Raw genomic sequence first — 15,917 nt, forward strand, 5'->3', positions numbered from 1 at the left:
TCCAAACAGTGCCTTTCTTCTCCTGAACGCCACGGGGCGGCTCCTCCAGAGCAGGGTGGGGGCTGGCCTTCCCCAGGTGGGACGGGGATGGCAGGCCACAGAGAGGAGACGGGAGAAAGTCCACAAAACGAGGGCCTCCCACGGGGCCCCAGTCCAGACCCAGGTCTCTGCAGATCTAGGCGTCACGCATCAATCTGAAGAGGTACACACGCCTCACAACATCTGACCACCGAACACAGCTCCGAGTGGTCTCCAGGAAACCCCCAGACAAGGGGCCGCAATGCCGAGACTGTTCAATGTTCGGATACAAAGGCGGTAGCTAATACTTTGCTCATGTATGTGATTTTGTGCAAACCAAGACCTGAAAACAAGACCAGCAGAGACAGGGGCTCGGTACAGAGCAGGTGCCCTTGTGAGAACTCTCCTTAGATCTACGCAGAGCAACACCTCACCAGGGCAAAAAGTCATCTCAGAGGCAAATCCCAAGAAGAAATGGTGTGGTCTGGCTACAGAATGGAATATTATTCAGCCATGAAAAGGAATGAAGCTCTGGCACATGCTACAATGTGGATGAACCTGGAAATCATTATGCTACGTGAAAGAAACCAGACACAAAAGGCCACACATTGAATGACTCCAATTACATCGGATGTCCAGAATAGGCAAATCCACAGAGATAGAAAATAGATTAGGGCTAGCCAGGAGAAAGGCGGGGAGAAACGGGAAGTGACTGCTTGTGGGTACAAGGTTTCTTTTCGGAGAGATGAAAATGTTCTGGAATTAGTGGTGATGATGACACAACCGTGTAAAGACACTAAAAACCACTGAATTGTATACTTTGAATGGTAAATTTTAGGGTATATGAATTATAGCTCAATTTAAATAAAAGAAAATGAATATTTGAATAGCTGTGTTGAAAAAACAGGAACTAGAAGAACGAAAAATGGGTCTTTTTTGACCCAAGTCTCCAGGGTTTGTTTTGTTTTGTTTTGTTTTATGTATGAGACAGGTCTGGCTCTGTTGCCCAGGATGGAGTGCAGTGGCGCGATCTCAGTTCACTGCAACCTCCACCTCCCAGGCTCAAACCACCCTCCCACCACAGCCTCCCAAGTGGCTAGGACTACAGGCTCGCACCACCACGCCTGGCTTTTTGGTATTTTTGGTAAAGACAGGGTTTCATCATGTTGGCCAGGCTGGCCTCGAACTCTTGACCTCAAGTGATCCACCCACCTCCGCCTCCCAAAGTGCTGGGATTACAGGCGTGAGCCACCACGCCCGGCCCCAAGTCTTCAGTTTTTTACCCAGTTTGGGACTTGTCTTACGTGCCTGGGGACACGTGATCAAGTCCTAGCATGAGAAAGGCGGTGGCAAGGTCAGGCCACTTGTCCTTTTCAGGGACACTCATGGAGCAAAGGACACACATCAGTCACCTGAGCCTCCGCCCTTGGTCCCAGGACATGGGATGAATAAAGGAAACTTGATGTGTGGGAAACTAGCACTGTCCCCATCAAGGGCAGAGAAAAGCCTCGGCCCCAGGGAACTAGGGACGTCCCCAGCACATATGGAGACTAGCTCAGAGACAGTACCCAGGGGACTCAGACACTGGCTTCCTCAGGGTCTCTCCCCAGTCAGATCTGGGGTCCCTGGGGAAAACACATAGCCAAGACCTGACCTTGGACCAGGCCAGGCCCTTCCAAGATCCACACCCATCCTCCAAACAACAGTGACCAAATCCCCCAATCCCTCGCACCACTTTCTCCATGTGAGAAGGAGGAAGAGGCAGGGTCCCTGAAATCTCACGGTGCTTTCTCAGAGGTACTTCCTCTTCCCCAAGGGGGTTTTGGCTGCCCCCAACCTGGAGGTGAACAGAAACTCCAGGGCCTCCGGGTGGGGCTCCTGCGGGCATTCCCCTGCCCCCCGCCCCGCAGAACCAGAACTGAGGCCAGCTTGAGGCAGGAAGCGAGAGGGAGAGGGGCAACTGTGGAAGACTTCAGCATGACCTGTCCCACACATGGAGCACCGGCAGAGCTCAGGGGCCGGGCGCGCACGCGAGGAGAGAAGGGAACCTCCTTACCCGCGTCCTGTCCTCGATCTCGTAGATCCGCAGCTGCATGGGCACGTTAAAGCTGTGCAGGATGTTTCCGCCGAATACCAAAGAGTCTACAGGGGTGTAGACGGCATGGATCCAACCTGGGGTGGGAAGGGCAAGGAGAGGATGAGTCGCTGGCCCCTGTGGGCTCCTACACCTCACAAGGCTGCAGGGAGGGAGAGCAAGCGTGCAGGAGAGCACAGGGAGTGGAGAAGAGCAGCCAGGGCCTGGAGCAGCGGTGCCCAGCGATGCCTGCTGCAGAACACCCAGGCCTGGGTCGCCGAGAAGACACACTTGCAGCCCTGAGCAGCCACTGCCCGGCTCAAGTCAGGAGCTGGGAAGCTGTAGATCAGCCCCCACTTCTTGAGGACTGTGATGACAAAAGCTTCCTCCGGGGACCTGGCTGCAAAGGCCAGCAGAGAGGCAGGCCCTTTCCCCACCTACACGCGGGCCAGGGAGTCCTGCCTCCCCTCCCAGGTAGCACATACGTCCAGAGCCTTTCCCCACCATCCCACAGGGGTCACAAAGGATGTTTGGAACCATGACGAAGGACTGACGTCTTGCCAGAGCTGCAGGACCCAAGCACTTTCCTCCGCCCAAGTCCATCTTCTTGTTATCACACTCCACCCAGGCCCCTTTCCACATGGTCTCCTTGGTCACACAATGCCTGCATGCCCCCCTCAGCTCTGCCCTCAACTCTACCCCACGGGCTGCTGGCTGCTGGTAAGTCTCTCCTGCAGCTTCTCACAGCTGGGAGCTTCAGGTTTCCATCTCTTCAGGCTCCCAGCCTGGAGCCAGACACAGTCACCATCACAAGGGAAATGGAGGCAGGGCCAGGTGTAGTGGTGCACCTCTGTGATCCCAGCACTTTGGGAGGCTGAGGTGCGAAGACCTTGAGCTCAGGAGTTTGAGATCAGCCCGGGCAATATAGTAAGACCTCATCACTAAAAAAATAAATAAATAGCGGGGCATGGTGGTGCACACCTGTTGTCCCAGCTACTCAGGAGGCTATGGTGGGAGGATCACTCGAGCTCCAGAGTTTGAGGCTTCAGTGAGCTGTGATAACGCCCCTGCACTCCAGTCTGGGTAAGAGAGCAGACCATCTCAAAGAGAAAAAAAAAGAAAAAAGGACAATAGAGGGCCCACCTTGTGCCAGGCACAGTGGTCTAAGGGCTTTCTGGGCCTTAACTCATTAATTCTCATGATATCCCTAAATAGTGTATACTATATTCAACCTCAATTTACAGATGAGGGCCAGGCCCGGTGGCTTATGCCTATAATCCCAGCACTTTGGAAGGTTGAGGCAGAAGGATCACCTGAGGTCAGGAGTTCGAGACCAGCCTGGCCAATATGGCGAAACCCGTGTCTACTAAAAATACAAAAATTAGCCAGGCGTGGTGGCACATGCCTATCATCCCAGCTACTTGGGAGATGGAGGCATGAGAATTCCTTGAACCTGGGAGGTGGAGGTTGCAGTGAGCCAAGATCGTGTCACTGTACTCCAGCCTGGGGTACAGAGTCAAAAACAACAACAAAAATTACGGATGAGGAAAGTGAGGCACAGAAAAATGAAGTCATCTATCAGGATTTTGAGCCCGGGAAGTCGGGCTCCGCATGGTCCATGAAGGCTGGGAGAAAGCCCCTCATTCACTGGGACACAGAGCTAACGCATTGCAATTCACAGTGGTCATACTGCAAGTACTCAGGTGACATGTGTGTGGCTCCTGACTGCCGGGTCACACAGCGTGGGGCTAGGGGATGGGCAGGAGGAGAATCAACCCCAATTCACAGATGCTGAAACTGAGGGCACAAAGGGGAAAGTCACTTGCTGAACGAATCACAGCTGGCAAGCGACAGCAGCTCCGTTTTTAGCCACCACGCTGTACAGCTGCCGCTGCATTAATGGCTCCGCACAGGCCTGTGAGTCCCGGGGGACAGGCAGGGAAATACAGAGGGGAGGCAAAAGGAGAAACGCAGAGAGAAATAAGGACAAGGGCGGACAGAGGCGGAGCGACTCACAGTGAAGGACAGAGGAGGGTCGGCTGGGGGAAGGGTGCAGGAGAGGGAAGGGTGGCGGCACCCCAAGACACTGCACCCTGAAGGGCCTGGCCCTGGAGGCCGCAGTCCCCTCCTCTTCCGGCCATGCACTTTATTCTTTTGCTCTGAGGAAAATTACAGCAACTGCCCCTGCCCCCCAAGCCCGAGCGGTTCCAGTCTCTTTCCCCCAATGAAACACGCCAGCCTTGAGTCATGGGTGGTCACCGCTGCTGGGAGCAACGCTACCGCCTGGAAGACAGCACAGACTGTGAGGCCACTGCTGGCATCTGCAATGGACACTCAGTCGCTGGCTCTCCCCACCAGGGCAACGCATGGAACAGAGCTGGCCATCCTCAGGGGAGAGCAAGGCAAAGCTCGTCACCAGGAGCCCAGTGCCGCCCAGTAGAAGCACGAGGGCTTTGCTTTAGGGAACCTCATTCTGTGCCTGGCTTCCAGAGCCTCTGGCGTGGGCCATGAAAGACAGCTGCTGTGCTGACCAGGTGTGCAGTTGCAAGCGGCTGTCGAGCACCCCAGCTTCCCACCCCACCACCTTCACCCTCCTCTGCACAGGAGCATGGCTGCCGCCCTAAAAGAGCCTCTGTCTCCACATCCGCTTCAGTCTCCTGCCTCTGCTGCCTGCAGGCTGACCTCAACATTTCCATGTTTCCACGAAGTGGAACCATGCCATTGAATGTTGTTACTGTCGCCAGCCCCGTTATCCTGGCAACATTTCCTAGTTGTACAGGCAACAAGGATGGTGCGTATAAGATGCAGGTGCGTCTTATACGGCCTCACAAGTCCACCTCCCTCCCTGCAGAAAGCCCAAGTCCAGGGGCTGGGATTCCAGCCTGTCCCCTCCACTCCCCTCCCTTCTGGGGAACTTGCTGAGCAAGTCCTGAAGCCATATAAGCAACTGGCATTGGTATCTGTGGTCGTCTCAGTCGATCATGAGGGCTTTGGTAGAGGATGATGCCCACGTGCATCCATCTTTACCAGCCCTGGACTCTCCCTATTCTCCTGGCAGGTGCAGAGGCCGACACACCTGACTTACATCTGTTGCCCTGATGCGTGAGCAAAGAGGAACACAGAAGAGGCTGCTGCTGCAAGGAGGGGGCAGGGAATCTGCACGCCCAGACGCTCAAGGGATTCTAGAAGCTTCTACCCACTCCCCTTCCCAGCAGGGCCTCAAGGGCGGGTCAGGCGGCCACCCCTGGATTAGCCACCACTACGTCCCTCCCCCAGCTCTGCTCACATCTGCTTCATTACCCACACGCCTCCCTCGGGAAGGAGGCGTGGAAATAACAGCGTTCGTGGGCCCATCCGTACTGCCCCTGATGGCCTCTTGACAGCCCAGGAAGCATGAGAGCCAGTGTTCCCGGGCTGCTGCCTGGGCTGGGGACGCTGGCATCTGCCTCCAGCTTCCAGCCAGAGTCGTCGACAATATGAAGGCAATAAACAGAGGCTATTCAGGCCAAGCAACCAGGGACAGATGCAGTCATGGATGGGAAGCCAGTGATCCACAAAGCAGCACATTCTCTGGGACCTGAGGGGGTCCAAGAAGGGCAGCGGGGGCACATGGAGTTTCACCCACAACCAAGACGCTCAGGACTCAGAATCCAAAGGCCCCACCCACATCTGCCTCCAGCTCTGCGACTTTGGCAGGAATAAACACAGAGGTCTCAGAACTCGACACGGGGCACCTCACAGATGCCCACAACCCAATCGGACCCTGGCTTCCTTCACTGACATCAGTGAACTCCCTGCACCGGGCCAGGATCAGGAATGGCCCTGTGGCTGCTGAGATGAAGTGAGGATAGCCTCTCCCTTCAAGGACCTCATAGTTGGGATCGGGGCCAATTACTTCACACCACCCCATATTTAAAAATGGAGATATTTCTTTTGTTGTTGTTTTGTTGGTTTTTGTTTCTTTTGAGACAGAGTTTCAAAAGACAGAGTTTCACTGTATGGTGCCATTGCACTCCAGCCTGGGTGACAGAGCAAGACTCCGCTTCAGGGAAAAAAAAAGAAGTTTGTTAAATGAGCAAATAGTTCACACATAGTCACAGAGTCAAAAAGGAGGCCCAGATCCCAAGTCTCCTGACTCCCAAGCTACTGGGGTTCAAGGTAGGTATACTTAGGAATGTGTGTTTTGAAAGTAGGCACACCTGGGTTCTTACTCTGACCTGGTCACTGTGAGATCTTAGGCCTTAGGTATTTTCTGTATTTGTTTAAAAAAAACGGTGTCACATGCCTGTAGTCCCAGCTACTCTAGAGGCTGGGATAGGACGATTGTTTAAGCCCAGGAGGTCAAGGCAAAGCTGCAATGAGCTGTGATCACACCATTGCACTCCAGCCTGGGCAAAAGAGCAAGACCCTGTCTCTAAAACAAAATTTAAATTTTTTCTTAGCCTGGCACAGTGGCTCACACCTGTAATCCCAGCACTTGGGGAGGCTGAGATGGGCAGATCACCTGAGGTCAGGAGTTCAAGACTAGCCTGGGAAACACAGTAAAACCCCATTTCTACTAAAACTACAAAAATTAGCTGGGCGTAGTGGCGCATGCTTGTGATCCCAGCTACTCAGGAGGCTGAGGCAGGAGAATCGCTTGAACCCGGGAGGCAGAGGTTGCAGTGAGCTGAGATCGTGAGATCGTGCCATTGTACTCCAGCCTGGGCAATGAGAGCAAAACTCTGTCTCAAAAATTAAATTTTTTTTTCTTTTTTTTTTTTTGAGACAGTCTTTTGCTCTGTCACCCAGGCTGGAGTGCACTGGCGCAATCTCGGCTCACTGCAAGCTCTGCCTCCCAGGTTCACGCCATTCTCCTCCCTCAGCCTCCCGAGTATCTGGGAACTACAGGCACCCGCCACCACACCCAGCTAATTTTTTTTTTTTTTTTTTTGGTATTTTTAGTAGAGACAGGGTTTCACCATGTTAGCCAGGATGGTCTCGATCTCCTGACCTCGTCATCTGCCCGCCTTGGCCTCCTAAAGTGCTGGGATTACACGTGTGAGCCACTGTGCCCAGCCTAAAAAAAATTTTTTTTTTAAATAGGTGGGGAATATTAAATTTTTCCATAAATGCTTGCAGAGAAGATAAATAATGTACATAAAATGTTCACTGGATCAAGCCATGTTACTCCAGCCTGGGCAACAGAGTAAGACCCTGACTCAATAAAATAAAATAAAATTTGTAAATGTTCATTGCTTATAACTGTTAACTATAGCTCACCCAGGCTGGCACAGTCAGAGTGGGGAGGCCGAGCCCGCCAATGTGACCAGGATGCTGCCATAGGCCAGGTTGAGTTAGAGGAAAAAGACATCACCTGGTTCACCCTAGGTACTTAAAAGTTTCCAATCCCCTATTCCCCAGGGGTGACTTCCACCTCCAGCTTTCCTTACTGCTAATTATAACGCTAACACCTGGTGACCCCTAGGCACTGCTGACTGTGGCCTTGATGTCCTGACCCTGACGCTGTATTCTCACCTCCTCTGCCTCATCAAGGTATGGCCAGCTCAGCAGGGCAAGCTCAAACCCCTTTCTCCAGGTCATTCTACTCCTCAGTCACCTTCAACAGTCTTCCTCTTCCAGGCAGCTCTCCTAGATTACCTAGGAATAAAGCCTGAAGAATAGCGCCATTTAAAATCTTCCTTGGCAGCCGAGCGCGGTGACTCATGCCTGTAATCCTAGCACTTTGGGAGGCTGAGGCAGCAGGATCACTTGATGCCAGGAATTTGAGACCAGGTTGACCAACATGGAAAAACCCTGTCTCTACTAAAAATACAAAAATTAGCCGGGCATGGCAGCACATGCCTGTAATCCCAGGTACTTGGGAGTCTATGGCTGGAGAATCACTTGAACCTGGGAGGCGGAGGTTACAGTGAGCCAAGATCGTGCCACTGCACTCCAGCTTGGGCGACAAGAGTGAAACTCTGTCTCAAAAAACCAAAACAAAACAAAGATGACTTGGTACCGATCCTGTTGACACTATTCCAAAAGAGAGGAAAAGAAAGAATCCTCCCTAAATCATTCTATGAAGCCAGTATCACCCTAATACCCAAACCAGGAAAAGACATAACAAAAAAAGAAAACTAAAGACCAATATCCCTGATGAACATAGAGGCAAAAAACCTCCACGAAATACTAGCTAACTAAATCCAACAGCATATCAACAAGATAATCCCTCCATGATCGAGTGGGTTTCATACCAGGGATGCTTTAACAAACACATGTCAATAAATGTGATACACCACATAAACAGAATTAAAAATAAAAAATCATATGATCATCTCAACAGACACAGAAAGAGCATTTGACAAAATCCAGCATCCCTTTTTGATGAAAGTTTTCCTAAACCATCAGCATCCTGTGAGCTTTCAGAGAACTGAAGACTCCCTGAACCACGGACTGGGAGGTGTGAGGTCAGTGTGGCAGGAGGAGAGGTGCCTAAGTCACACTGTGGTGATGAAAACTCAGGTCAGAGGCGGGAAACACCAGAATTCGATTCTCCACTTCAGTACGGAAAAGCTCCCATCCAGGGAGCTGCAAACCCTTCCTAGGTTTCCCAAGACTCTCTCTCTCTCCGCAAAGCCACAAGTCAAGTACCACGAATCTCAGATGTGTGTCTGTATGTGGCTCAGAGGGTGTAAATGCCGGAGAGAATCCCCAGGCCTGGGGAAGACCTAAAATACTCATCTAGGGGCTGGGCACAGTGGCTCATGTCTGTAACCCCAGCATTTTGGGAGGCCAAGGTGGGCAGATCATTTGAGCCCAGGAGTTCGAGACCTGCCTGGACAACATGGCAAAATCCTGTTGCTACTAAAAATACAAAAATTAGCCGGGCATGGTGGTGTGTACCTGTAATCTTAGCTATTGGGGAAGCTGAGGCAGGAGAATCGCTTGAACACAGGAGGCGGAAGTTGCAGTGAGCCAAGATCATGCCACCACGCTCCAGCCTGGCAACAGAGCAAGACTCCATCTCAAAAAAAAAAAAAAAAAAAAGGCCAGGAGCGGTGGCTCACGCCTGTAATCCCAGCACTTTGGGAGGCTGAGGCAAGTGGATCACGAGGTCAGGAGATCGAGACCATCCTGGCTAACATGGTGAACCCCATCTCTACTAAAAATACAAAAAAATTAGCCAGGCGTGGAGGTGGGCACCTGTAGTCCCAGCTACTCAGGAGGCTGAGGCAGGAGAATGGCGTGAACCCAGGAGGCGGAGGTTGCAGTGAGCTGAGATGCTGCCATTGCACTCCAGCCTGGGTGACAGAGACTCCATCTCCAAAAAAAAAAAAAAAAAAAAAAAAAAAAAAAATTACTCATCTAGGTCAGTGGACCCCCAGTCTCTGGTCCTTTAGTTTTCACTGGTTGGAAACAGAATGAGAAAAACTATCAAAGTTAAAGTACTATCCTTTATTCTGACATTTTATACTTGTAACTTTTTTAGTGTCAGAATAGACCATGGGGTTTGTTGATCTTAATGCCCATGTTTAGCAAAATTACAAGTTGGCAACTCTGTATCTGTTCCTAAGTTTTTTTTCACTGGTCCATGAAATCAATGGCTGGGAACCGCTGAACTATGCTGCACCCTCCCACCCTACCCCACTCCTGTATCTCAGAGGGTGGTAAATTCCAACTGTCCCTTTTGTACTTCCCAAAACTCCAGGGAAAAAAATCCTGGTATCTCAACGCATAACCCTTCGGGCCAGAAGTCTTTGCCAGGACCTAACTGACTTCGGCTTGCAGCATCTCAAATGTACATTTCCTCTTCCTGCCTTCAACAGACAGCCACGCCTACACCCCTGCTGCCACGGCTTCTCAAGACCTCCCCCAGCTTGCTTAAGTCACCAACATCAACACCCACACCGTCCCACACAGCAGGAAAGTGATGAGCCACCTCCCAGCTCTGCATAAGGGCTGGACAGAGAGACTGAAGGCCTGTTAGGCTCAGAGGACGGGGTTGGGAGGGAACTTGAGTGTCCCAGAGTTCAGCTCCACCCCACCCCCACTGTAGAGATGGGAGAGCTGAGGTGCAGAGAGAGGAAGAGACCAGCTAATGTCACAAAGCGAGTCAGCAGTAAGGCCAAGAGCCTTCCAGCCATCCTTTGAATCCAGGGCCAATCCAGCAACACCTGCAGAGTGGATTGGGCACAGCTTAGAAGGAGGATACCACCTCCTTCCCGAGTCTCCACTCCACATCTGCCAGGGGGTCCCCATAAACGTTGACCACCAAGTGCAATCCCTTCCATCCCAAGCAGGGGCCTGCCCCTTCCCTGAGCCAAGCAGGTCTGAGGACAGACCTGGGGCCATGGTAACAAAGTCATCCCCGTACTAAACCCTGCCACTTCCAAATCCCCAATCTCCCTAATAGCGAAGTACAGGCCCCATCCCCATAGCAGGAACTGGTACTACAACCACCACTAGGGCTTGATGTCCAGACCTAAGGTCAGCTTCCAGCCCAACTCTCAGAAATATCTTAGTGGCCTCAAAGGCCTCAAAGGATACTCCTATCGTCTGGTCCAAGCTTCCACCCAGTTGTAGATTCTCTGCAAGTACCTTGACTCATTCATATCTACCTTCTACTTCCATGCCTCCAGTGACAGGGAGCTCACTACCTAACAAAGCAAGTTATTCCAATACCACTCGGCCATACTCCTTCCAGGAGACAGTCCTTCACCTACCTGGCTGACTGAAGTTACTATATGCCTTCGCTTTCTCAGGTGAAGCAACCCCATTCCTCCTTCAAACACATCTCACCTAATATGGTCTCCAGACCCACCCACACCCCACTTCAGGGTGATTTAACCTCCAAAGTGCAATGACTACGAGGAACAAAACCTCCTTCCCATAGGCTAGGCACAGTGGCTCACACCTGTAATCCTAGCACTTTGGGAGGCCAAGGAGGGAGAATCCCTTGAGGCCAGGAGTTGGAGACCAGCCGGGACAACATGGCAAAACCCCATCTCTACTAAAAATACAAAAATTAGCTGGGCATGTTGGCGCATGTCTGTAATCCCAGCTACTTGGGAGGCTGAGACATGAGAATTGCTTGAACCCGGGAGGTGGAGATTGCAGTGAGCCGAGATCACACCACTGCACTCCAGCCTGGGTGACAGAGTGAGACTGTCTCAAAAAAAAAAAAAAAAACAGCACGGCCGGGCACGGTGGCTCAAGCCTGTAATCCCAGCACTTTGGGAGGCCGAGACGGGCAGATCACGAGGTCAGGAGATCAAGACCATCCTGACTAACACGGTGAAACCCCGTCTCTACTAAAAAATACAAAAAATTAGCCGGGCGAGGTGGTGGGCACCTGTAGTCCCAGCTACTCGGGAGGCTGAGGCAGGAGAATGGCGTAAACCCAGGAGGCGGAGCTTGCAGTGGGCTGAATCTGGCGACTGCACTCCAGCCTGGGTGACAGAGCGAGACTCCGTCTCAAAAAAAAAAACACAGCTCCTACGTGTGGCCTTACCCCCTCCCTCTACACAGCGGACTATCACCTCCCTCATCCTAGGTAGAATGCTTCCATTAATGCAACCTAAGAGATAATTCCCGGATCCCTAGGTCATCAGCCACATCCACTAGTGACTGAGCCAGGAACCAGCCAAAAGCCCTTAATTCATCTCCAATGAACTGGAGGCAAGGAGGTCTTAGCTCACTCAGGCCTCATAACCACCCTGTTTTATTTTATCTTAATCCTAGTTTACAGATGGGAACACCGAGGCATGAAGAAGTGAAGTCACAGCCCCCAAGTGGCCAATCCAGAATTCCACCGGAGGCCGTGCACCGCCCTTCCCCAGACCCTGCCTCAGGGCAAACCCACCCCCATTACCCAACATGCAAATCTCCACAGGAAGTCCTGCACAGGCATTCAAGTCTCCCCCGAGAGAGCTCAAGGCCTTCTCCGGGGAGAGAGAATTCCAGCCGGCAGGTGGTAGATACAGGTGGGATGTGAGGGGAAACCTGCCCGGCTTTTCCCTCCAGCCCAAGGCTGGCTCCCCTGGGACCGCCAATGGCCTATCAAACCCATCAGGTCCAGAGCCAGGGCCTAAAACCATGGCTCAGGCCCCAGCAGACTCGGGGAGCCCAGAGAGAGCCCCTTGGAACCTACCGGAAGGGATGAAAAATGTGTAGCCCTGCTTCAGCTCAATTCTTTGGCATCGTTCCACACGGTCTCCCAGAAAGATGTCACTCTGTTTGCCTGACAGCACCCACTCCTCGTACAGCGCCAAATTGTGCAGCGTTGGAGGAATCAGCCAAAAAATCTTGGGAGGAAACACAGGCAGTCAGCTGGAGACCCAGGCCCAGACCAGATCCAGAGAAAGGGCCCCACCTGCCTGGGGGAAGGAGAGGGGGCGAGAGAAGGGGCGGGGTGTGGAGAGATGGACAGATCCATCTCTCTGGACCCTCTGCAAGGCCAGGTCCAAAGAGCCTCTGGGGAAGCAGGAAGGGCTGTGCCCACCTTCAGGGAACCTCCATTCCTGCTGAAATCCCAGGATGGGAGTACTTCCTGGACTGGGTGGGACATGCTTTCTCCAGAACCACAGGCTTGTCTGGGAGGTGGGGGAAGGAGAGGAAGGGAATTTCCTAAGTTGTAAGATAAAATAGCCCTGTAAATAAACGCAGCTTGTGCACACTTTGGAGAAGGAGGAAAAACATCTGGAATCAAGTGGGTTGACTTCCTCCCAGAATTTCTTCCAACACATTCAGTTACAACAAACGCACATGCAGACCCAGCCAAGCAGGGTGGCACAGGCGTATTTTCAAGAAGCACCCACCTCCATCCCCACGTGGACACACAACAAAAGCAGACACAGGGAGCACCCTTAGCATTCTGTCCCCAGTGCAAAATGTTCCTGGAGGCAGGTGGTGCTGGCAACTAGACTTTGAAGTGAGAAGGTCCCCGGGCAGGAGCTGAGAAGACACCCAGGGAAGATGAATGCTGGTCGTTCTCAAGCCAAACCCAAGCTTCAAATCTGGCCCAAAGGGGCTTAGAACACCAGACTGGGTGAGCGGAGCAGGCCTGCATGGGTGTCTAGATGTGATGTAAAAGGGCTGAACTTGACCTTGCCCTCCAGAAGGAGGAGGTGGTTCTAGGGGAAGGAGCGACCCTTGGCCAGGAGCCATGGCCCACGCCTACAATCCCAGCACTTTGGAAGGCCAAGGCGAGAGGATCACGTGAGCCCAGGAGTTTGAGAACAGCCTGCACAACGTGCTGAAACTCTGTCTCTACAAAACATACATAAATTAGTTGAGCCTGGTGGTGTATCCCTGTAGTCCCAGCTACTCGGGAGCTGAGGTGGGAAGATCACTTGAGCCCAGGAGGTGGAGGCTACAGTGAGCTGTGATTGCACCACTGCACTCCACCCTGGGTGACAGAGCAAGGCCCTATCTCTTAAAAATAAAAAATAAAAAATAAAAAATAAAAATAAAGCCGGGCGTGGTGGCTCACGCCTGTAATCCTAGCACTTTGGGAGGCCAAGGCGGGCGGATCACAAGGTCAGGAGATCAAGACCATCCCAGCTAACACAGTGAAACCCCGTCTCTACTAAATCTACAAAAAATTAGCCAGGCGTGGTGGCAGGCACCTGTAGTCTCAGCTACTCAGGAGGCTGAGGCAGGAGAATGGCGTGAACCTGGGAGGCAGAACTTGCAGTGAGCCAAGATCGCACCACTGCACTCCAGCCTGGGCAACAGAGCAAGATTTCATCTCAAAAAAAAAAAAAATTTTTAATCCTGAAAGTACTCCTGGGGCAGGGCTGTCCAGAGGAGGGAGGTGGGAGGAGGGGGAAAGGTAAGTGAGCCTCTCCCCACACAAACAGCTGGAGATGCACAAAAAGTTAAAGGCAACTGAAACTCACCTTCCCACCCCGGAAAACATGGTACCAAACGGAAGTGCCTCCAAAGTCGATGTGGAAGTCGGTGAAACAACCTTTCACGCTCATCAGACAGTACCTGCAGCACAGTGGCAGGGAGACAGAACACAAGTCAAGATCTAAATCACAAGAGGTAAGCAAAGGACTTCAGAGGTCCTGAACTGGCGCCCTTTTATAAACGCTGACGCTGGGGAATTTTCTTTTTTTCTTCTTTAAAAATCCAAATGTAATCGGAGTTCCCCACGGGGGAAGCCCCTGTGATCAGGTGACAAATCTCAAGCACTGGTCGCCTACCTACCCCGGAGGCTGGGAGCGATATGCTTGTTTTCAGGTTCTTGCGAGAAGTGGCAACCCACAGGCCACTTTACAGGTTCCTAACACTGGTTTTTTTCTACCCTTGCCCTGCCTCTGCCCTCCCCCAGTTAGAGGCTTCCTCTCTGCTCCTTCACAACTTGGATACCTGCAGTTCTCCCAAGCTGCTAGCCCCCTTTGTAGCAGCTGGGCCCCCTGGAATTCAGCTGTATACCACCTGCACAGCTTGCCAATTACCAGTCCCCATTCAACTCCTCATTCATTCAACCAGAGGTCCAGCCCCGAGCCAGCTCTGGCCTTGAGAGAAATGCGTAAGAATGCAGAAGACCCCTGCTCCTAACTATGGGACACTCCTAAAGAAGCAATGCACAGGAAAAGTTAAATGATCAAAAAAAACCACACACACAAAACAAAACTGCAATTGATTGCCAAGTAAGCAATGCAGCTAGAAAAGTAAGGGGGGGGTTCCAGCTCCAAAAGACCACGCGGTGTCTGGCCTCACATACACAAAATGTGCAGAGTAGACAAATCTATAGAGACAGAAAGCAGATTAGTGGGTGTCAGGGGCTGGGGGGCAGGACAATGGGGAATGACTGCTAATGGGTACAGGGTTTCATTCTGGGGTGATGAAAATGTTCTAAAATTAACTGTGGTTGCAAAACTCTGTGAACATACTAAAACCCGTTGAATTGTACACTTTTACATGGGTGAATGGTCTGTGAATTATGTCTCAGTAAGGCTGTTATAAACAAGTAAAGAATTTAAGAGAAATTAAATTGGGGGTGGTGGCCACGCACAGAGGGAGAGGAGGAGGAGGAAGAACTTGGACCTTGGAGGCTGAGGCGGGGGAGTGCATCCAGGGGAAGCAGGAACCGGACAGCAGCCATCCCCTTCTCAGTGCTATGGAGGGCTGGAGAGCCCACCCTTCCTTGCAGAAACACCCAGGGCTCCCCTCCTCCCCCAACTGCTGCCCTCCTAGGAGTGGGGCAGAGCTTAAGGAGGAGGGGACACAGAGAAGGCTTCCAAGTCCAGGCCTGGCAGATGACGGTGCCAGGGACCCCTCCCTGCCACTTGCCCCTTCCCACAAGAGCCCCGGGTGGCATGGATGGGCAGCCTCCCCACCACTCACGCCCACGCACCTTGGCACCTCGGGAGCCCGCAACACATGCTTACCCCACTGACCTCTTTTCCCCGCTGCACTTTGCCTTTCCATGGCTTGGGGAAGAGGGAAGAAATGGGGCGGGGACGGACAGGGAGGAGCCAACAGCGCGCCGGCACGAGTGGAGATAATGCGGGGAGTGGGGCTGAGCTGGTTAGAAGGAGGAGGGCTCCAGGTGCCCCCTCCCTCTGGCTGCCTTTTGCACCTCGCTTTCAGGTGGACCGGGGGCTCAGCAGTATGCAGGCGGCGTGCCCGCGTCCCTCCTCCCCATAGGCTGGAAGGAGCCTTAACCATGTGTCTGCAGGAGGCTGACAAATCAGAAGGCCTTCCAGTACATCAGAGCCCCGCTGCCTAGCAACCCCATCGGAGGGGTGTAGTTGACAGCACAGGACGCAGGCTGTCACGAAGACAGGCGCGGGCTGCGGAGCTGGCAATGGGGTGGTCAAAGTCCCGA

General features: G+C 52.5%; 1 protein-coding gene across 10 annotated transcripts in view; it reads right to left on the reverse strand.

The window, feature by feature from the left end:
- The window catches only part of KDM2B (lysine demethylase 2B), a 153,094-nt gene that overhangs the window by 92,634 nt on the left and 44,543 nt on the right, over positions 1-15,917 (reverse strand). For 8 of the 10 annotated variants that reach the window (XM_073021164.1, XM_073021160.1, XM_073021170.1 and 5 more), the window contains 3 exons: positions 13,978-14,071; positions 12,228-12,381; positions 2,075-2,190 (listed from right to left, as the gene is read on the reverse strand). In XM_073021164.1, coding sequence (XP_072877265.1) covers positions 2,075-2,190; positions 12,228-12,381; positions 13,978-14,071 — 364 coding nt within the window. Of the gene's footprint in view, positions 1-2,074; positions 2,191-12,227; positions 12,382-13,977; positions 14,072-15,477; positions 15,770-15,917 lie in introns of those variants that run through there. The other 2 variants (XM_073021168.1, XM_073021167.1) reach the window with 2 other exon arrangements.

This window comes from Chlorocebus sabaeus, chromosome 11 (assembly GCF_047675955.1).
Source record: "Chlorocebus sabaeus isolate Y175 chromosome 11, mChlSab1.0.hap1, whole genome shotgun sequence".
NCBI lineage: Eukaryota > Metazoa > Chordata > Mammalia > Primates > Cercopithecidae > Chlorocebus > Chlorocebus sabaeus.